General features: G+C 38.7%; 1 protein-coding gene across 3 annotated transcripts in view; it reads right to left on the bottom strand.

Moving 5' to 3' along the window:
• Window positions 1-23,075, bottom strand: part of NELL1 (neural EGFL like 1) — an 866,104-nt gene that overhangs the window by 737,484 nt on the left and 105,545 nt on the right. For all 3 annotated transcript variants that reach the window (XM_082342435.1, XM_082342434.1, XM_082342433.1), the window contains exon 4: window positions 562-732. In XM_082342435.1, the coding sequence (XP_082198561.1) occupies window positions 562-732 (171 nt within the window). The remainder of the gene's footprint in view (window positions 1-561; window positions 733-23,075) is intronic.

Genomic DNA, 23,075 nt, shown 5'->3' on the forward strand with positions numbered 1-23,075 from the left:
CCATCCTCTGACAAGCTGGGAGGCTCATTCCTCTGCAGAGGATAAAAGGCATCAATTCCAAAAGATTCAAAGAACAGCCTCTTTAAGATGTTGCCATTTGGAAAAAATATTTAAGCAAAGCTGTGCTTGATGAAGTCAAATAGGATTAGCTGCTCCACTAGCACTGCCTTCTCAGATTCATTCTAAGGTAGACCAGCTCATTCGCTTCCAAGTGGAATGAACTCAACAACAATATATCACAGTTAACTGTGATCACAGCTCCACGGAATTCCAGCTGGTACCTGGAGTACACCGAGGTGCACTTAATATTCCCCCATCTATAATCAACCTTTTGTACATTTCTTCCTAATTGCCGGATATGTTTCCATTTTAATGAACTGTTTTCTTAACATATTACAGTTGGTCATTCCAGCACGCCTAATGGCCCATTTTGGTATGTTAAATGACGATTAGGGTCCTTTGGCTTGTTTCCCAGCAAGGCTTGGAGGGGGTTGGCTTTATCCCTTCCCCATTGCTCAATTTCAAGGGCACAATCACGAAAGATCAAAGGCAAAGTCATACCTGTTGCAGTCGACGTGGAGCAGGAGATGGGAGGCACTAACTGACAGTGCGACCTTGTGCCACTGTCCGTCAGCCATCCGGTACGGAAGTGCCTCTGTCCTGGGCTTGCCGTCATGTATGTAGTGATATCGAATCTCATCCCTCAGACCACTGCTCTCTAGTTCGAAATAGCTGTATGTAAAGAACAAAAATGTGTTTTATTTTACTTCTGGATATCACAGCCATCATCAATCCTCATGACTTACTACCAGGATTCCCAGAATCTAAAATTAGCTCAGCTTGAGGCAAAGAACCAAAACCCACAATCAATTGTACGGTATGGAACCCAATTCACCTTTTGTCTGAGAGCCCTCACGGTGACAGCTTGAAGCCCTGCAATGGAAACTGAATGATCCGCTGTAAGTGACAGGCCACAAGCTAATTAGCAAAGCTTGGTGCAGTGTCGCTTAAGCGTAGTTCAGAATGGAAATAAACTGTCAGAGAAGAGATGAGTAAGGCTTTTTTTTTTCTTTTACTTCCCTCCGGACAAGACTCTATAAGTGAAGAACAACTCTTAGATAATCAATAAGGGAGCAAAGTTTGAAGCTACTCACATATGTATCAGTATTTCAAAATTTCATGGAATGAAACATACAATTAAGTTTTTCTTTCCCCAGATTGTTACCTTCTTTTTCCAGATCCATGAAAAACTTTTAGCACCACCACTGCCGTCTGCACTTTAGTCATAAAAGGCAGCCAACTTTGGGACACTCCTCAGTCACACACCAGGGCTGATACTTTCATGGTTGGCAGGCCTACTTAGTCTCCTACGTGCCCCTTCTGAAATGTGTCACCATGATCATCGTCAACACAGGGCCCAATCTCACTGCCAAGCACTGCACTAGGCGTTTGACATATACTATCTAATCTATCACTCACAAAAAACTGTAAGACTGATATTACCCCTTTTGAAATATTAAAAAAAAAAAAACTGAGATTCTGGAATTAAGTAACATACCCAAGCCAGGATTTAAACTCAGGTCTAGATGTGACAGTCTATGCACTTTCTACCAGTTTGGTGCCCATCTCAGAGGCACAGGACAAAGAAGTAAAGATGGCCTCAACTGGCACTATCTCCCAGCAGCTTATTCATATAGACAACTCAAGAACTACTCGCCTAGACAGGTAACCAGGTTCAATCCCAAGATCTGCAAGGACCTACTGCTTCTCCTCTAATCCGTTGAGTTGGCCTGACCCCACTAGCCTGGGCACATTTAAACCAGAACATAAAATGCATCTTCCATGAGGACTGAGATGAATATATCATGAAACTCAGCCTCTATTATGCATAACTTCCAAATCTCACGTCACATGAAAACAAATGCACATTTCTTGCTCATCTTTCACAGAGATCTTCCCAAGAGAGCACTGCCCGGGAAGCAAAATCAAGACCAGACTCTGACTACCTCATTTGCACTATACAAAGAATCAGGCCCAAGATGACAAATTGAAAAGGTTACTTATACTACTGCAGCTGACTCCTGGGCCCAGGTACATACTTACTAGTAATAATATAATACATATTTTTTAAGACTACTAAGGAGGAAATCCCTTAGTATAGAAGACATTCATTTTAAGAGAATTTCCCAATTTTTTTCTAAGCAGCCAGAACACTGGAAGAATCGAACAATCAGAAGACTTAAAAGGTCAGGAAAACCTTAGAGATTATCTGGTCATTCATTAATTTATTCGTGTCATGACTGAACACATAGTGAAAAGCTAAGATAGGATTTAAAATACAGATCCTGTTCTCAAGATGCTTTGAGAATAGTGAAAAAGGAAATAAAATATGTGCCCCTCCCTCCAAAAAAGCTAGAAATTGGCCTAAGAGAAACAAATGGGAGGCAAAGCTGTCATTTTAAAAGTGACTGGCATGTGCTGGAAATGGGCCAAGTGCTTTCATAAACATCTCATTTAATTTCTTCAAGGTAAATATTATCATCACTATTTTACAGATGAGTTCACAGATGATCAGAGATATTAAGTACCTTGCCAGAGACCACACAGCTCCTGTATGGAAAAGCAGTAGGACCTGACACCTGAGACTGTACCAAGATCAACACATCATAAGAACACTTTCAATCCCTTTATTTTGACCAACAAGCTACTGCTAGGGGAAGAGACATGACTTTGAAACGACCTCAATCAATGACAATCAACAATACTCCAGATAACTTGAATCATAAAAAAAAAGAAAGAAAAAGAAAAAGAGAGGCATATACATTTAACAAGATTTGATCATTATTCCTGAGGTCATGGCCTCATTGAGCAAACGCTCAATGTATTATAAACAGATCTTTTAAAGATCACTTTGCAATGAATTGGAGTAAGTGGGTACCTTGGGATAATCACAAATATACAGTTATGAGAAAACAAATGTGCCCCAATGTTAGGCAAATGGATACTTGTGTCTTGGGGTAAAGTATCTGACAGCATCATGCATATATACAAAAACTGCTATATCTCAAACAACTTGGATGAAAGGCAAGATGATGGGTTTAATTTTTAAAAAAACAAACATGTTAGAGTTGAGAACTGCTTACAGGTGACAGTAATTCCCCAGCATTTCTTGCCTGCAGACAGGGCCAAATCTTGTGGCCTGAGAATGCTCTCAGGTAATTAAAAAAAGAAAAAAAAAAGTTGGATAACTGCAGAAGTGGCCCTAGAGATGACAAAGAAACCAGATGGCTAAGTGATATCTGGATAAAAGTGTTTCATGAGGGACTTCCCTGGTGGTGCAGTGGTTAAGAATCCGCCTGCCAGTGCAGGAGACATGGGTTCGAGCCCTGGTCCGGGAAGATCCCACATGCCGCAGAGCAACTAAGCCCGTGCGCCACAACTACTGAGCCTGCATTCTAGAGCCCATGAGCCACAATTACTGAAGCCCGTGCGCCTAGAGTCTGTGCTCCACAACAAGAGAAGCCACTGCAATGAGAAGCCTGCGCACCGTAACAAAGAGTAGCCTCCGCTCCCTGCAACTAGAGAAAGCCCGTGCACAGCAACGAAGACCCAATGCAGCCAAAAATAAATAATAAATTTTTTTTTTTTTTAAAGTGTTTCATGAGTGCTGGGAAGGGAAAAAGGCAGGATTTCCAGGCAGTAACCCTCTGCTAATACAGATGTACGGCTTAGTCCTGAAAGCAACATGGAGGAGGTGGTCATTCGGCCTGACAGTGCTTGACTGTAGCCTAAAGGGTAGACTCATGATTTGTAGTAGAGCCTTGTTACTCAAGTATGGTCCCCTGACCAGCAGCATCATGACCTGTGGAAATTCAGCTTATGGGGCCCCAATCAAGACCCACTTGAGTCAGAATCTGCATTTTAATAAGATCCACAGATGATTCACGTACACATTAAAATGTAAGCAGCACTGTGGTAGAGTACACCAGGTGTTGCTTGACTTCCTGGCCAACTAGTGATGGTGAGGAAGGAGATGTTATGAGCAAGTGAGTAAGAGCCATGTGGTGCGTGCAGGAAAAGGAAGGCCACCGGAAGAGATGGTAAGCCAGTGTCTAGTGAGCTCTCTGTCCCGAACAGTCCCCTCTCTTCAGGCCTCAAGTGCTTTAGGGTCCTCCCGGGAGTTTGCAGGAAGGGGCAGCTGTATGGGTGATAACGTTACCAGCCAGATTTTGTGAGCAACAGTTCTCCCCTTAGCCTGGGACCTCAGCCAAGTGTGCTGTTCTACTGAACTGCCTTGGCTCCCAGAAAAACCTGCGCATCCTTCAAATATTTGAAAACAGCAAGGACAGTCACTACAAAGTTTTCTCTTTCAGACCAAGCATCCCCAGCTCTATCTTTTATACTCCTGTCCCCCACCCAGACTGAGGCCTTCCTGGTCAAGGATGCTGTCTTAACTCCTCTTTCCAGATCCTTCCCCACCTTGGTCACCATGATCTAGGTATGGTAAAATGGATCAGTTTCCGCCATAAATACAGCATCCAGGAATAAAGACTCCTCCTCTGGGCTGTGCACAACTCTGACTGCATCCTAATGCTGACACTGACTTCCAAACATCTAACACTACAAGTCCTTTGATACAAGATGCTATGAGGGTGAATCATTCCCATCCTGTACTTACACAGCTCAATTTTCTACAACCTAAGCCCTTGCTTAAGTGCTAGGCGGACCCTATCCAGAATCAGCATGAATAATTCTCCAAAGCCCACCCTTGAGTATTAAAAACAATCAGTTATTATGAACTGAAGTCAAATTTCACAAGACTACCTGAATCCCATGCTATATTCATAAATAAAATTTAGGAACAATAATTCCAAATGACATAAATAGATTAAGATCAACAAATTTATTTTTATTAAAATATTTGTCATTTTCCTGAAAACTTATACCAAGGAATCCATTTCTTGAGAATATTAGATAGACCGACAAGATAACTACACACAGTCAAAATGTTGAAGTGGTTATTGCTGGATGAATGTGTTTCTTCCATATACTAGGATGAAAACAGCAAAAGTTAATTTTAAAATGGTATCAAGAAATTCCCTGGCGGTCCAGTGGTTAAGACTCAGCGCTTTCACTGTCGTGGGTCCAGGTTCGATCCCTGGTCGGGGAACTAAGATCCCACAAGCCTAGTGGCGCGACTAAATAAATAAATAAATAAAATAAAATGGTATCCAGTGCTAATTCATTAGTAAAGACAAAAAGTTTCTAAGAAAAAGTCTCTTTTCCAGCGATTCCACAAGGATATATATATTGACTACTGGAGAAATAACTAACACCCCCAAAGAGCTCCAGAGTCACTGTAGCAGTGGCTTACATTCCAGCAGCTCTCCTGTGCCCCTGAACATCCACCTCCTGGAAGTCTGGGTGGGGAGGTCACGGCAAAATGGATCTGGGAAACAACTCCACTCTTACCCAATGTGTGTCCCTGGCAGGATTATTGAGACAGGGAAAAAGCCAGGCAGGCCACTACCTACTTTCTGTAAGGGGAAACAAATCATCACAGGTATAGGAAGCACCTGTGTGGACCATTCCCCCAAATCCGGAAAAATACCAATGATGATTAAAGGAAAAATTTCCTAGCATACGGTCTAGAATTTTGTAGGACCTCAGGAAAGGTTAATTCTACCTTTAACAATATAGCTAATATTTATTTAATAATAGTCAAGCAAGATTCTTGGTCGTATATCCAGAAAAGACGAAAACTCTAACTCGAAAAGACACATGCACCTCAATGTTCATAGCAGGACTATTTACAATAACCAAGACATGGAAGCAACCTAAATGTCCATCGACAGATGAATGGATAAAGAAGACGTGGTGTGTATACACACACACACACACACAATACATACATATATACAATGGGATATTAGCCCTAAAAAAGAATGAGATAATGCCATTTGCAGCAACATGGATGGACCTAAAGATTTTCATACTAAGTGAAGTCAGTCAGACAAAGACAAATATCACATGATATCACTTACATATGGAATCTTAAAAAAAATGATACAAATGAATTTATTAACAAAACAGAAATAGACTCACAGACATAAAAGTCAATCTTACGGTTATCAAAGGGGAAAGGGAGGAGAAGGATAAATTAGGATTTGGGGATTAGCAGGTACAAGCTACTATACACAAAATAGATAAACAAGGACCTACTGTATAGTACAGGGAACTATATTCACTATCTTGTAATAACCTATAATGGAAAAGAATCTGAAAAACAGATATATCTATGTATAACTGAATCACTGCTGTACATCTGAAACTAACACATTATAAATCAACTATATTTCCGTTAAAAAATAATAATAGTCAATACTATGGTGCTTATTACCAGAAAATGACTATAGGTCTTTATATTTCATATCAAAATAATCTCCACCGCATCCTATGAGGCATTTATCTATTTGTTATTTGCTTTAACAGACACTTCCTCAGCATTATGCACCAGGCACTATTCTACAAATATTTACTTATTTAATCTTCACTGCAACCTCAAATATTACCAACTATTACCATCCCCATTTCATAGAAGATGGAACCAAGACACAGATTCAATAACTTTCCCAAGGCTACACAGCTAGGTAAGAGCAAAACTAGGATTCCAATGGGAATAGTCTGGCTCCAAGGTTCCTGCTTTATGCAGCCTCCCAAGTCCACGCTTTTAACCACTACCTCACTTTACGGAAAAGAAATTTAAGATTTGAAGCTCATACAGGTGACAGAACTATGACTTAAACGTGGGTCTGACAGACACCAAGTGGAAGGTCCCAATGGCAACATCCCATTACTTTCTACTGTGTAATGAGGCTTCAAGTATATTACCTCTAATTCTGCCAACAATCTTCAATGCCAGTAATTATATTCACATGAGAAGTATGGAAACTGAGGCTCAAATGAGAAAATACCTTGCCCCAAGTCACATTACTCCTAAGATTTAAATCCAGGTCTGCTGAATTCCAGAGCCCATGTTGTTTCCACCACACTGTGCTCCCCTTCAGATACAGTGACATGACCCTATCAGGGTCAGAGGGCAAGTGAATTCAGGTAGCCCCCATCCCTGGTCACCACGATGCCACGGCATCCCCCCATTTCTCACACCATGAGGAAATCATACATGCACCCCAATGTTCGTAGCAGCACTATTTACAGTAGCCAAGACATGGAAGCAACCTAAATGTCCATCAACAGATGGACTCAAGTGCAAGCTCCCATTCCTCACACTATGAGGAAATCATCATCTACAGAGAGAAATGCTACAGCTATTCCTAGAGAAGCTCTTTTCCCTCTCCTGGCCCTTTGCCCACTGCTGGGATAATGAAGAGAAGAAGCCAAAAATACCAGGAAGGTATATTATGTTCTACCTCAGGCCAGGGGCTCAAGGACTATGTGTACTGAAAAGAGGCAATGGCACAATTTTTAAGTAAATAATAATAAAAAGAGCACTGGTCCAAGGATACCAAGACGTGATTTCAACCTTCAATCTGCTATAGACAAGCCATGTAATCTTTGGTAAATATGTCTCTGCCTCTCTGTGCCCTGGTTTCTCATGTCTGTTACAGAAAGTGATTAGATCTGATCCACAGAGCCCTAGGATTCCTTGGAAAAGCCTTAGGGGCTAGCACAGAGGAAAAGGATGGGGATTCAACCTCTTTTTACCAGAGCAGCTTCACTCTTCTCTGTTATATAAATTGGAGTTTCCCATAAGTTTGTTTGGATGAAAGCAATCTGCTTCCAAACACCATGAGGAAATCATGGTGTCAATAGTCTTAAACCACTGAACTAAATATTCTTTAATAATCTCAGGTCTAAATTCCTACAATTCCAATACTACTTTGCAAACTGATAAACTTTAAAAGAAACTGAATAATTGGTTGTTTGGTTAGTTTCATTCTACCCTTGACTTTTCTGGCAATGCTTAGGCTCCAGGTTCCTTAGCAGCCTGGGGGATAGAGGACAGGAGATAGCAAACATGGCAAATGTAGCAGATGTAGCTAATGTTCACACCTTGCCTTTCTCCCTGGACACACACCAGACTGTATTTCTCAGTGCCCTTGAGTCTAGGGGGGACCATATGACTAGCTAGCTGTCACCAACAAAACATGAACAGAGGTGATATGAATGACCAACACTAGGCAGTTAAGAGATGGGTGTCTTATCTATGCCAGTTGCAGAGGGCCTAATAGAGGATTCAGAGCCCTTAGTGGGTGGTGGTGTCATTAGATGGAGTAAGTCTGGATCCTCAAATGACTGCAGGGAGCAGGAACACGATTCCTCCCATAAGCACTAAACAAAAATAAAGCTTTATTGTTAATAATCCACAGAGATTTAGAGGTTATTAGATTACCTTGACTTATTAATGAGAGATACAGCAACATGAAACTGAGGAAAGGTAAAAAACTGAGAAGTAACCATGGACATGAAGCTATTGCTAGGCTATAAATAGAAAGAAATGACAGGAGGCATGAATACAGTCATCTTCAGTATATAAGATAGATAACCCGCATTGTATGGCCTAATATTCTGTTGGGCAAATGATATCTTCCCAAAAATAGCCACAACGGTATCGCCCATCTCATGTGGTCTTCTACAACGCAACCTTGACTTGTTTCCAATTGAAAGGAGGGATCTATGTCCCCTCCCCTGGAATCTAGGTAGGCTTCTCAGTGCTTTAAGGGCAAAAGTGATGTCTGATGACTTCCCAGACTGGGTCATGAAACATGGCGCAGTTTCTATCTCATTTGCTAGAACACTTGAGCTTGAAGATCTGAGTCACTGTGTAAGAACCCTGACACCCCTGATGCCATCATGCTGTAAGAAAGGCCAGCCCAGACTGGGGAGACTACATCTAGGTACTCTGGTCAACAACTCCAACTACGAGGACAGACCCCAGCCAGCCACCAGTAAAAATACGAGACATATGAGTGAGAACCCATCCAGATGGTTTCCCCCAGCTGTCCACTCTTCCCAACTGAAGCCACAAATATTGTGGAATAGAGACAAGCCATCCCTCTCCGGATACTGTCCAAAGTCCTGACCCACAGAATCTGTGAACGTAGTAAGTTTGGGGATGATCTGTTACCAAAACTGGAACACTCTAACTTCAGGTATACAGGTTTTACACCTTTAAAAATTGAAATTATCTTTTAGGTATGTCCCTACTAAATGCCTGGGGCTATTGGCCACATGAACAAATCTCAAATTGTCAATTTTCTGCTTACAGCCCCGCAGACTTATAACTATGCATTTTCTTCTAACATAAAAAATGGAATTCTGCCCAGAAAATGCAATGGAAAGAGTATCAATAAATCATATCTTTTAAAATGCATCATTTTCAGTAGTTATTTAAAGAAATAAATACTGAAGGAATACATTGGTATCTTTCTCACCAACCCATTATTTTTCTTGTATCAAGTCCCAACATTTTGGCCTCAAACAACATGTTCAGTGAAATGAAGTGGTCACCTCGGTGGTCCTTTTATAAATCAGGTATCTTCTATGGGTTCTAGCCCCAAGTTCTCTTCCAGTCTATAAAGTTACCAAGTTAAAGGATAATCCTAATTTATCTGGACAAACTTCCATTAATACCAACTTCTGTCTCCTGTATTCACAGCAATGTGTGTAGTAGAAAGAGGACAGACACCAGAAAAAACATGCCTAGTATACGAGGGGCTTCAGAATCTAGCCAGCTTGTGTTCAATCCCTGACGCAGCCATTTAATCCCTGTGTAAATGTAGACAAGATACATCCTTTCTCTAAGCCTCCTTTTCTTCATCCAGTAGAAAATAATATGCCTCACAGGTTTCTTTTAAGGAAAAAAAATGACATAACATTTGGAAGTCACCTTACAAAGTGCCTAGTGTCCACTTACTTCTTTCTGCAAACATGGAAACAAACAGCCTCATAGAAGGGTGATGCTGATAAAAGAGTCCACATCCTGCTTTTTCTCAGAAAGAATGTTTCTCTGCCCTCCCCCTTCCCTTGTTTAGATTTGACATCATGATTTTATTTGCAGTTGTAAACTTACATATTACTTCTGTACTCGATCCTCTTAGCAAACATCTAGCAAGAAACTAATGGTGACAGCAACTACAAACTGCCTCCATTATTGAAAATAAAACATTTACTGTGAAATGAAATGTAAAAATAAGGTTCTTTACCCCTATTCACAACAGTTCCATGACAGTCTTAAAAATCATGGGAGTAGGCATGCTATTCTTAATGAAGGAAAGGCTGGCTTCTAACTTTCCCAGATACGGAGAACCAGGAGAAAAGACACGGAACCTTGGAAAGTTAAGATAAAATTTTTTTAATTTAAAAAAATTAAAAAGTTCACAGCAACCAATGAGCTAAGAAAGGGGAGAACGATTGTCAGCATTTGACTAAAGGCCTCCAAATACAGTCAAATATAAATACTTCTTAAGCAACCCAGCCCAAGGCATGGAGCTTAGAACCACACAGCTGTATCTTATCTTAAACTTAAGGTATAGCTCCAGATCTCCAGGAATTCAAAATTAAGATGTTTCTACATAGTAAGAGTAGTAGTTGTAGTAATGGCCAACACAAATATAGTACTTTCCAAACTTCTAAAAACCTTCTAAAGACTTTAAAGAGAAGGAATATTATTGTTCTCAGACAAGAAATATAAAGTCTTCAGTTTTCTTAATTCTGTTGAATTTTTTTATTTTTATAGTTCAAAAATAAGTATCTTTGAGAAGATAAACAAAATTGATAAACCATCAGCCAGACTCACCAAGAAACAAAGGGAGAAGGCTCAAATCAATAGATATAGAAATGAAAAAGGAGAAGTAACAACTGACACTGCAGAAATACAAAGGATCATGAGAGATTACTACAAGCAACTATATGCCAATAAAATGGACAACCTGGAAGAAATGGACAAATTCTTAGAAATGCACAGTCTTCCAAGACTGAACCAGGAAGAAATAGAAAATATAATCAGACCAATCACAAGCACTGAAATTGAAACTGTGATGAAAAATCTTCCAAAAAACAAAAGCCCAGGACCAGATGGCTTCACAGGAGAATTCTATCAAACATTTAGAGAAGAGCTAACACCTATCCTTCTCAAACTCTTCCAAAATATTGCAGAGGGAGGAACACTCCCAAACTCATTCTATGAGGCCACCATCATCCTGATACCAAAACCAGACAAAGATGTCACAAAAAAAGAAAACTACAGGCCAATATCACTGATGAACATAGATGAAAAATCCTCAACAAACTACTAGCAAATGGAATCCAACAGCACATTAAAAGGATCATACACCATGATCAAGTGGGGTTTATCCCAGGAATGCAAGGATTCTTCAATATACGCAAATCAATCAATGTGATACACCATATTAACAAATCGAAGGAGAAAAGCAATATGATCATCTCAACAGATGCAGAAAAAGCTTTTGACAAAAATCAACATCCATTTATGATAAAAACCCTCCAGAAAGTAGGCATAGAGGGAACTTACCTCAACATAACAAAGGTCATATATGACAAGCCCACAGCCAACATCATCCTCAATGGTGAAAAACTGAAACCATTTCCACTAAGATCAGGAACAAGACAAGGTTGCCCACTCTCACCACTATTATTCAACATAGTTTTGGAAGTGTTAGCCACAGCAATCAGAGAAGAAAAAGAAATAAAAGGAATACAAATCAGAAAAGAAGAAGTAAAACTGTCACTGTTTGCAGATGACATGATACTATACACAGAGAATCCTAAAGATGCTACCATAAAACTAGCAGAACTAATCAATGAATTTGGTAAAGTAGCAGGATGCAAAATTAATGCACAGAAATCTCTTGCATTCCTATACACTAATGACGAAAAAATCTGAAAGAGAAATTAAGGAAACACTCTCAATGCAACAAAAAATATAAAATACCTAGGAATAAACCTACCAAAGGAGACAAAAGACCTGTATGCAGAAAACTATAAGACACTGATGAAAGAATTTAAAGACAATACAAACAGATGGAGAGAAATACCATGTTCTTGGATTGGAAGAATCAACATTGTGAAAATGACTATACTACCCAAAGCAATCTACAGATTCAATGCAATCCCTATCAAACTACCAATGGCATTTTTCACAGAACTAGAACAAAACACTTCATAATTTGTATGGAAATACAAAAGACCCTGAATAGCCAAAGCAATCTTGAGAAAGAAAAACGAAGCTGGAGGAATCAGGCTCCCAGACTTCAGACTATGCTACAAAGCTACAGCCATCAAGACAGTATGGTACTGGCACAAAAACAGAAACATAGATCAATGGAACAGGACAGAAAGCCCAGAGATAAACCCATGCACATATGGTCACCTTATTTTTGATAAAGGAGGCAAGAATATACAATGGAGAAAAGACAGCCTCTTCAATAAGTGGTGCTGGGAAAAATGGACAGCTACATGTAAAAGAATGAAATTAGAACACTCCCTAAAAACCATACACAAAAATAAACTCAAAATTGATTAAAGACCTAAATGTAAGGCCAGACACTATCAAACTCTTAGAGGAAAACATAGGCAGAACACTCTATGACATAAATCACAGTAAGATCCTTTTTGACCCACCTCCTAGAGAAATGGAAATAAAAACACAAATAAACAAATAGGACCTAATGAAACTTAAAAGCTTTTGCACAGCAAAGGAAACCATAAACAAGACCAAAAGACAACCCTCAGAATGGGAGAAAATATTTGCAAACGAAGCAACTGACAAAGGATTAATCTCCAAAATTTACAAGCAGCTCATGCAGCTCAATATCAAAAAAACAAACCACCCAATCCAAAAATGGGCAGAAGACCTTAACAGACATTTCTCCAAAGAAGATATACAGATTGCCAACAAACACATGAAAGGATGCTCAACATCACTAATCATTAAAGGAATGCAAATCAAAACTACAATGAGGTATCACCTCACACCAGGCAGAATGGCCGTGATCAAAAAATCTACAAACAATAAATGTTGGAGAGGGTGTGGAGAAAAGGGAACCCTCTTGCACTGTTGGTGGGAATGTAAATTGATACAGCCACTATGGAGAACAGTAAGGAGGTTCCTTAAAAAACTAAAAATAGAACTCCCATATGACCCAGCAATCCCACTACTGGGCATATACCCTGAGAAAACCAAAATTCAAAAAGAGTCATGTACCACAATATTCACCACAGCTCTATTTACAATAGCCAGGACATGGAAGCAACCCAAGTGTCCATCGACAGATGAATGGATAAAGAAGATGTGGCACATATATACAATGGAATATTACTCAGCCATAAAAAGAAATGAACTTGAGTTATTTGTAGTGAGGTGGATGGACCTAGAGTCTGTCATACAGAATGAAGTAAGTCAGAAAGAGAAAAACAAATACAGTATGCTAACACATATATATGGAATCTAAAAAAATAAAATAAAAAGGTTCTGAAGAACCTAGGGGCAGGACAGGAATAAAGACGCAAACGTAGAGAATGGACTTGAGGACACGGGGAGGGGGAAGGGTAAGCTGGGACGAAGTGAGAGAGTGGCATGGACATATATACACTACCAAACGTAAAATCGATAGCTAGTGGGAAGAAGCCACATCGCACAGGGATATCAGCTCGGTGCTTTGTGTCCACCTAGAGAGGTCGGATAGGGAGAGTGGGAGGGAGATGCAAGAGGGAGGAGATATAGGGATAACATGTGTATGTATAGCTGATTCACTTTGTTATACAGCAGAAACTAACACCATTGTAAAGCAATTATACTCCAATAAAGATGTTAAATAAATATCTTTCAGGTACTCAATGAAGTATTTCCCTTCCATCCTATGCTCCATCTTCCCAGCACCAAACACCCCTCACAGGCAACCACTGTTAACAGTTTCCTGTGTATCCTTCCAAAGTTTTTAAATAAACTTTTTAACAATAGTCAGATTTTCAGAAAAACTGCAAAGATACCGCAGAGGCCATATATATCCCATAGCCAGTTTCCTCTATTATTAACAACTTACATTCATATAGTAGGTACATTTATCACAATTAATGAACCATATTGATACATTATTATTAACTAAAGTCTATGTCTTAGTCAGATTGCCTTAGTTTTTACCTAATATCCTTTTTTTTATTCCATGATCCCATCCAGGATACGGCATTACTCAGTTATCATGTCTCATTAGATTCCTTTTAGCTGTGACCATTTAGACTTGCCTTTTGCCCTTGAGAATTTTAAGGAGTACTGATATTTTGTAAAATTTCCCCCAACTGGGATTTGTCTAATGTTTTTCTCATGCTTAGACTTAGGTTTGGATTTTTGGAAGGAAGGCCACAGAGGTAAATTCTCATACCATACCAAGGAATCATACCATCGATATGACTTGTTACTGTTGATATTAACCTTGCTGTTCCCCTACCTGGCTGAGTAGTGTGTTAGGTTTCTCCACTGTAAAGTTAGTCTTCCCCCTCCTCCCTATCCCTACTGTGTTCTTTGGAAGGAAGTCCCTCTGTGCAGTCCACACTTTAAGGAGTGGAGAGTTAAGCTCCATTTCTTTGAGGGAGGAGCATCTACATACATTATGTGGAATTCTACTGCAAGGGAGGTCTGTTCTCTCCATCTATTTATTCAATCATTTATTTATAACAGTAAATAAATAACTCATGGGTTATCACTTTATACTTTGGGTTATTATCCAGTATTAGTTTACTTCGTCCTTAAATTTTTCCAGCTTTAGCCATTGGAAGTTCTTTCATTTGGCTCCTATGCCCCTTAAACATATTCCCATCATTTGTGGTTTCTTGGTTTTGTTTCATTTTGAGCACTTCCTTGGTTTCTGGTACTACAAGATGCTCAAGGCTTGTCTTATGTATTTTCTGGCCCAGTCCTAAAATCAGCCATTTCTGCAAGGAGACCTGGTTGTTTTTATTGGAGAATGGTTTTGAAACCAAGATCTGAGCTCTTGGTGTGCTCATTACTACTGGGGTACTGTTGCTTTTAGGTCCTCTGTGCTAATAGAACAAAGAAATATATGTATATACACTGGTTATTATACCACATATCCATAAATATTTCTATATTATGTATCTGCATCTAAATTAAGCTAAGCACGAGTTTATATTGATGTCAAACTTTAATGCATTACCATATGGATCATTCCAGTCTCTTCCCCATAGTTATCTGTATGTAACCTCCCACAATCCACCATCCATTTACTTAATTATTCACGTCTAGCATACATGTATAGTGATTGCAGAATTGTTAACCCACACCCTCATGTCAGCAACTTTCAACTAGAGTGAAACATCCATATAAAGCTCCTTTGGCCTTTAGTCTTACAGACTCCACTTGTTTCCAAAGTTACTAAGGTCAGCAACTTTTTCTCCAACTCCCTTTTTACTGAGGTTGTTTCACACATTTGTAATACAGTTAGATTGTTAAGTCACATTCTGCATTCCATCCTGGGATCCCCTGATCCCCTGAATAGTTTTTTTAAATATGCATACGTTAAGGTTCACCTTTGTGCTATAGATTTCTATGAGTTTTGACAAATGTACAGTGTCGTGTATCTACCATTAGAGTATCATACACAATAGCTCCACTGCCTGTAAAAGTCCTCTGTACTTTACCTATTCAACTCTCCCCCAACCCTCAAATCCCTAGAAATCACTGATCTGTTTATCACCTCCTTTTTTTGCCTTTTCCAGAATATCATATAAATGAAATCATACAGTATATAGCCTTTTCAGACTGGATTCCTTTACCAGGAATATTAAATACGCATTTAAGATTAATTCATATTTTTGCATGACTTGATAGTTCATTCCTATTTTAGCACTGAAGAGTATCCCATTATATAGATGTACCATAGTTTACTTATCCATTCACCTACTGAAGGATATTTTAGTTGCTTCTTTTAGGTGATTATGAATAAAGCAGCTTAGTAACATTTGTGTGCAGGTTTTTGTGTGAAAATAAGTTTCCAAGTCGACTGGGTAAATATCTAGGAATGTGAGTGCTGGCTTGTATAGTGAAGACTGTGTTTAGCTTTGTAAGATATTATCCAACTGTTTTCCAAAGTGGCTGTACTATATTACATTTCCACCAGCAATGAATGAGAGTTCCTACTGCTATACATGCTTGTCAGCAATTGGTGTTGTCAGGTTTTTTGGATTTTAGCCATTCTAATCAGTGTGTAATGGTATCTCATATTTAATTTGGATTTCCCTAATGACAATGATATTGAGCATCTTTTCATATGCTTATTTGTCATTTACACATCTTCTTTGGTGAAGTGTCTGTCCACATATTTGGCCCATTTTTTACCTGGGTTGTTTCTGTTGGGTTTTAAGAGTTCTCTGCATATTTTGGACACAACTTTTTTAACAGATGTTTTGCAAATATTTCTCCCAATCTGACTTTTTTCATTCTCTTAATAGTATCTTCTGCAAAGCACAAGGTTTTGGCTTTAGTAAAAATTCAATTTACCCATTTTCTTTCATGAATCATACACTTGATGTTGTATATAAAAACTCATCACCAAACCCAAGGTCATGTACATTTTCCCTTTTGTTTTCTTCTAGAAGTTTGATAATTTTGCATTTCACATTGAGGTTTATGATCCATTTTGAGTTAATTTTTGTGAAAGTGGTAAGGTCTTTGTCAAAGTTTTGTTTTGTTTTGGGTTTTGGTTTTTTTTTTTTTTTGCATAAGGATGTCCAATTGTTTCAGCCTCATTTGATAAAGACTATCCTTTCTTCCAGACTTTTTATGCTATAAAACCAAATATGAATATATTCTTTTTTCCCATTTTTCTAACATGAGTGGCAGTATACCGTCCTTACAGTTCTACACTTTCACTTAATGTAACAAGAGATCTTTTCATACACAGAGCTTCTTTATCCTTACAGTTTTCAATTGTTATTTGAAACATACTCCCACTCAAAATTAAAATCAATGACTTCTATATAGCACAAATCCAGGCTACAACTAGTTAATGGTCCATTTCCTCAAGGCTAGGCAAGGTTTACATAGCATGAAAGCAGAACTGAAATTCATATGCAAGGGATGGCCCTCAGTGTTAAGGTAAGTAAGCAGCAAGCACTGAGTAGTATTGAAGACATTTGATATACATGCCTCCCTGCAAGGAATCTACATGCCACTTGAGGTTAAAAAAAAAAAAAAAAAAAAAAAAAAGTACAGAAAAACAAACAATACAAGCCTGACATTTAAAGAAAGGGGAAAAAAATCCATTCTTGAACGGTGATCCAGGAAAGTTTCAAGAAGGCGGTAGATGAGAACTATCAGACTGGAGGGAGAGGGGCGAGAAGATGCTTCAGGAGGGAAAATATCCTCCTGAAGGATAGAGTCCATCCAGCCTCCCAAAAGAACTTGTGCCCTTCAAAATTAATCAATTTTAACTGCACTGGCAGAATTCCTGTTATATTCCCCATCTCCATCATGCCTGCTTGAGGGCTGGAGAAGCTTCCTGGACACCATCATCCTGAAGCTGACCTTATCTTCATCCTGGATCAGCTCAGACCCCCCAGGCATCTGGGAGGTAGAGTCGCTGTAAAAGCAGCATCTCTTAAAAAGTGCTCCATAGAATCTAAGGTGCACATAAATCATCTTGTTAAAAGGCAGGTTCTGATTCAGCAGGTCTGGGCTGAGGTTTAGGATACTGTGTCTCAAATAAGCCCCCGGCAATGCTCCTGCTGCTGGTCTGCAGGCCACACTATCTGTAGCAAGTTCTCACGAGATAAGTATGGCTTTTAAGATGGGCAGGTTGGACTAGAGGTAAAAACTCCTGAATGTTAGAAGATATTTAGGAGGTACTCATCTCTGGTCTTGGACACAGGATGCAAGAGAAGGCGATCAGAGACTAACTCATATGTCCTTGGAGTTGGAAACCGTGACCAAAACTTTCTCTGAAATCAGAGAGTGTTTACTGGGCAACTGCTTTTCCATACTAAGAAAGCTTCAAAAGTCAAATCTCCTAAAAAGAAGATGGAATAATTGCTTTAAAAATCAGGAATTTCGCAATCACGTAAAATATATCCCTGACTACCTTGGAAATGCATTTGTAAAGATGCCTCCCTTTCCATCACACCAAGAGGCCAAGAAAAACTCTTTTTTCATGCTAAGAATGTCCTTTAACAGAAGACCTTACAATGAAATATAAAAAGAAATTCTGCTGGCTTACTTAGACCACGAAGAAGTTAGACGAGCAAGTCAGATGAAGAAAGAAGCTGGAGAGAGCCATGGCATCGAGACAAGACAAGGTATTACCGAGAGATGGCTCTTGATCCTATGCCTCCTTCCACAAACAGGCCCACCAGCAACCTTCTCAGCCCAGTGACTCAAAAGCAGTTTCTCACTTGTGGCAGGGCAAAGACCTTTAAATTACTGCTTCCTTTAATTACAAAAGGAAACGTAGAAACTTTACAGCAAAGAAAACTATCATGCTCCACTTTAACCAAGTGATCAAGGTTAACATGACCAGTAACAAGATATGTCAACATCAGGAACCCCTTGACAGGATGGCATGCCTGGAGAAAGCATCACATCATTTCTATAGTATTCTTGTCCCCCCAAAAGGGTTACCTTCATAAAAAAGAATGAAATAATGCTATTTGCATCAACATGAATGGACCTAGAAATTATCATACTAAGTGAAATAAGTCAGAGAAAGACAAATGTCATATATCGCTTATATGTGGAATCTAAAAAAAAAAAAAATGATACAAATGAACTTATACACAAAACGGAAATAGACTCACAGACATAGAAAACAAACTTATGGTTACCAAAGGGGATAGCAGTGGGGAGGGTAGAGGATAAATTAGGAGTCTGGGATTAACATATACACACTACTATATATAACATAGGTAACCAACAAGGACCTACTGTATAGCACAGGGAATTATATTCAATATCTTGTAATAACCTATAATGGAAAAGAATCCAAAAAAGAATATATATATAACTGAATCACTTTGCTGTACACCTGAACTAACAACATTGTAAATTAACTATACTTCAATTTTTTAAAAAGCTTAAAAAAAAAAAAGGCTTAACCATTAGAAAACGTCAGAAACTCAAACTGAAGGGTATTCTACAAAATAACTGGTCAGTATTCTTCAAAAATGTCGAAGTCATGAAAGGCAAGGAAAGTCTGGGAAACTGCCACATTTTGGAGATTAAGTAGAAATAGTAACTAAATACAAAGGTGGGATCCTAGATAGGATCCTGGAACAGGGAGGGGCAAAGGATGTTAGTGGAAAAACTAATAAAATTCAAGTAAGGCATGCAATTTGGTTAACAGTCTTGCAGCTACGTCAATTTCAGGCTTTTGATCATCTTTCCACGGTTACGTAAGAGGAAGGTAAGTGAGGGATATACAAGAACTCTGTACCATTTTGCAACTTCCCTCTAAGTCTAAAATTAGTTTGAAAGAAAACACTAAGTTACTGTTTACTGTAAATACTGTAAATAAATTACTCCCCCAAAACACAGAGCCAAGGAGGCCATACCAATGGTTGACATCGCAACGGAAAATTCTGTGACATTTTCTGTACTTGGGGAAAAGGAAAGACTGGATTCTCTAGGCATTCTCTCTTGACTCTGCTTTTCCCCCAGCAAGATCTTGGCTTCTCCTTGTCTCCCCCAGGCACTGCATCATTCTTATAATAAATCAAGGGACACAATCAACTCACTCTGGTTCCAACTGTGAAATCCACCTTCTACCTGTCAAAGTTGCAAAAAGGTGAAATCTTAAGAAGAATGGCTAGGAAATGAGCTGCTGAAATTGACTGAAAGTGACTTTCTGGGGAAAAGAATGAAAAGAAAGACAGCAAGAGAAAGAAATTAAGTGTTCTCCTATCCTGCATGAGATGGGATGGGTATCTGAGAGCAAGGAAGGCCCAAAGACATACAGAGGGCAGAAATTAGCAGACCACTAACTACTGGGGAAAAGGAACCCCAAAATAGTTCCATAAAGCCCTCATCTCCAGCCATCCTGAGCAAAATTTGAGTAGGAACAAGGCCTCAACTCTAAACCTTGGAAGAGAGCAATCAATGGCTCCTCATCTGTTACTAATATAATGACAAAGTTACTATTATTATTAGTTCTTTTATGGGTCTTTGGTGTTTTCAAGTTAGATGTAGAGATCAGATTTCAAACATGACTGATTTTAATAGATATCCCAAGAGTAGAGCATACAAGATAGAGCCAGACATTAAGAAAAATTCAACCCATGCCCTTTGGGCTGAGAACAGGAAGCACAACTGTATAATAATAATAACATCTACCACCACCACCAGTTACTGAGTTCCTACTATGTAGCAGACATTGTTTCAAATCCTCCAAATAAGCCCATAGGGAAGGTATTATAATAATATATATATTATATTATAATATAATATATAATAATAATATATTATATATATAATATAATATATCATATTATATATATTATAAATATTATATACAATATTATAATTATATAATATATAATTATATAATTATAATATAAATATAATATTATAATTATATAATATATTATATAATAATATATTATAATAATATATCCATTATTATCGATGAAGAAGCTGAAGTTCAAAGATATAAAGTGATCTGACTAGCATAACATGGTTAGTAAGTGGTGGATCACAGATTCGAACCCAGATTAACATAACACTAATGATGTTCTTTCTACTCCATGACACCATGTCTAGGATGTTGTAAAGCACGTGAAGTTGCAGGCACCAGCAAAGAGACACTGAGACTGTTGGCACTATGTGAAGGAAGGTAAGAGCTGGTAGTAAAACTTCCTCGGGGACTTACATGCACCCATCACAACAGATGACAGTCACTCAAGCAAAGTTTCCCTTTCACAACCTCATCACTCTCTCCACAGAGAAGACTGTTCTCAGAAGAAAGAAAGTTGGTTCACATCAACTCAGCATAGAAGAGACTGCTAACTAATCACAAAACCCAGGTACTTTTATTCTTGGCACAGATCTGGACTCATTTCCTAGCCTCTCTTGCTGTCAGGTATGGCCATGTGCTGGAATTCCAGTCAAAGGAATGTAAACAGCAGTAACTGATATAAGCTGCTTCCAGGAATGGCCCTCAACTTCCCACATACAATCCTTCTCTTTCTGGATGCTGGAATGAAGATCATCCCCAGAGCAACTCTGAGTACCACATGTTGAAGAGGGCGGAATGACAAAGCAGATGGAGTTGAATCTCTAAATCTCCACCAGAAATAACTGCGTTGATCTATTATGTGAGCAACAAACACAGTACATCCCTAGCTAAAACTGTCAATTAAAAAACAGTCCCCTGAAACTAATTTTAAAAGATACATGCACCCCTATGTTCATAGCAGCACTATTTATTTTTTTTAAACATCTTTATTGGAGTATAATTGCTTTACAATGGTGTGTTAGTTTCTGCTTTATAACAAAGTGAATCAGTTATACATACACATATGCTACCATATCTCTTCCCTCTTGCATCTCCCTCCCTCCCACCCTCCCTATCCCACTCCTCTAGGTGGTCTCCAAGCACCGAGCTGATCTCCCTGTGCTATGCGGCTGCTTCCCACTAACTATCTATTTTACGTTTGGTAGTGTATATATGTCCATGTCACTCTCTCACTTTGTCACAGCTTACCCTTCCCCCTCCCCATATCCTCAAGTCCATTCTCCAGTAGGTCTGTGTCTTTATTCTCGTCTTGCCCCTAGGTTCTTCATGGCCTTTGTTTTTTTTTTCTTAGATTCCATATATATGTGTTAGCATACGGTATTTGCAAATGAAGCAACTGGCAAAGGATTAATCTCCAAAATATACAAGCAGCTCATGCAGCTCAATATCAAAATAACAACCCAATCCAAAAATGGGCAGAAGACCTAAATAGACATTTCTCCAAAGAAGATATACAGATTGCCAACAAACACATGAAAGGATGCTCAACATCATTAATCATTAGAGAAATGCAAATCAAAACTACAATGAGATATCATCTCACACTGGTCAGAATGGCCGTCATCAAAAAATCTAGAAACAATAAATGCTGGAGAGGGTGTGGAGAAAAGGGAACCCTCTTGCACTGTTGGTGGGAATGTAAATTGATACAGCCACTATGGAGAACAGTATGGAGGTTCCTTAAAAAACTAAAAATAGAACTACCATACGACCCAACAATCCCACTACTGGGCATATACCCTGAGAAAACCAGAATTCAAAAAGAGTTATGTACCGAAATGTTCATTGCAGCTCTATTTACAATAGGCAGGACATGGAAGCAACCTAAGTGTCCATCAACAGATGAATGGGTAAAGATGTGGCACATATATACAATGGAATATTACTCAGCCATAAAAAGAAACGAAATTGAGTTATTTGTAGTGAGGTGGATGGACCTAGAGTTTGTCATACAGAGTGAAGTAAGTCAGAAAGAGAAAAGCAGCACTATTTATAATAGCCAAGACATGGAAACAACCTAAACGTCCATCAACAGATGAATGGATATAGAAGATGTGGTATACACACACACACACACACACACACACACACACACACAATGGAATAATACTCGGTCATAAAAAAGAATGAAATAATGCCATTTGCAGCTACATGGATGGACATGGGGGAGGGATGAATTGTGAGTTTGGGACTAGCAGATGCAAATTTTATATATAGAATGGATAAGCAAGGTCCTACTGTATAGCACAGGGGACCATATTCAATATCCTGTAATAAACCATAATGGAAAAGAATATGAAAAAGAATATTATATATATATATGTGTATACCTGAATCACTTTGTTGTACACCAGAAACTAACACAACATTGTAAATCAACTATACTTCAATTAAAAAAAAGTCCCAAAGATAAGCCACAAGAATTTCTCTAAGCCACAGAAAAAGCTTCCTGCCACTTCATTTGATAAGGTGCAATGTCTACAGAGTTTTAAAATTGTCTCATTTGATTTTAAATAG

This window comes from Balaenoptera borealis, assembly GCF_965194805.1.
Source record: "Balaenoptera borealis genome assembly, chromosome: 11".
Taxonomy (NCBI): domain Eukaryota; kingdom Metazoa; phylum Chordata; class Mammalia; order Artiodactyla; family Balaenopteridae; genus Balaenoptera; species Balaenoptera borealis.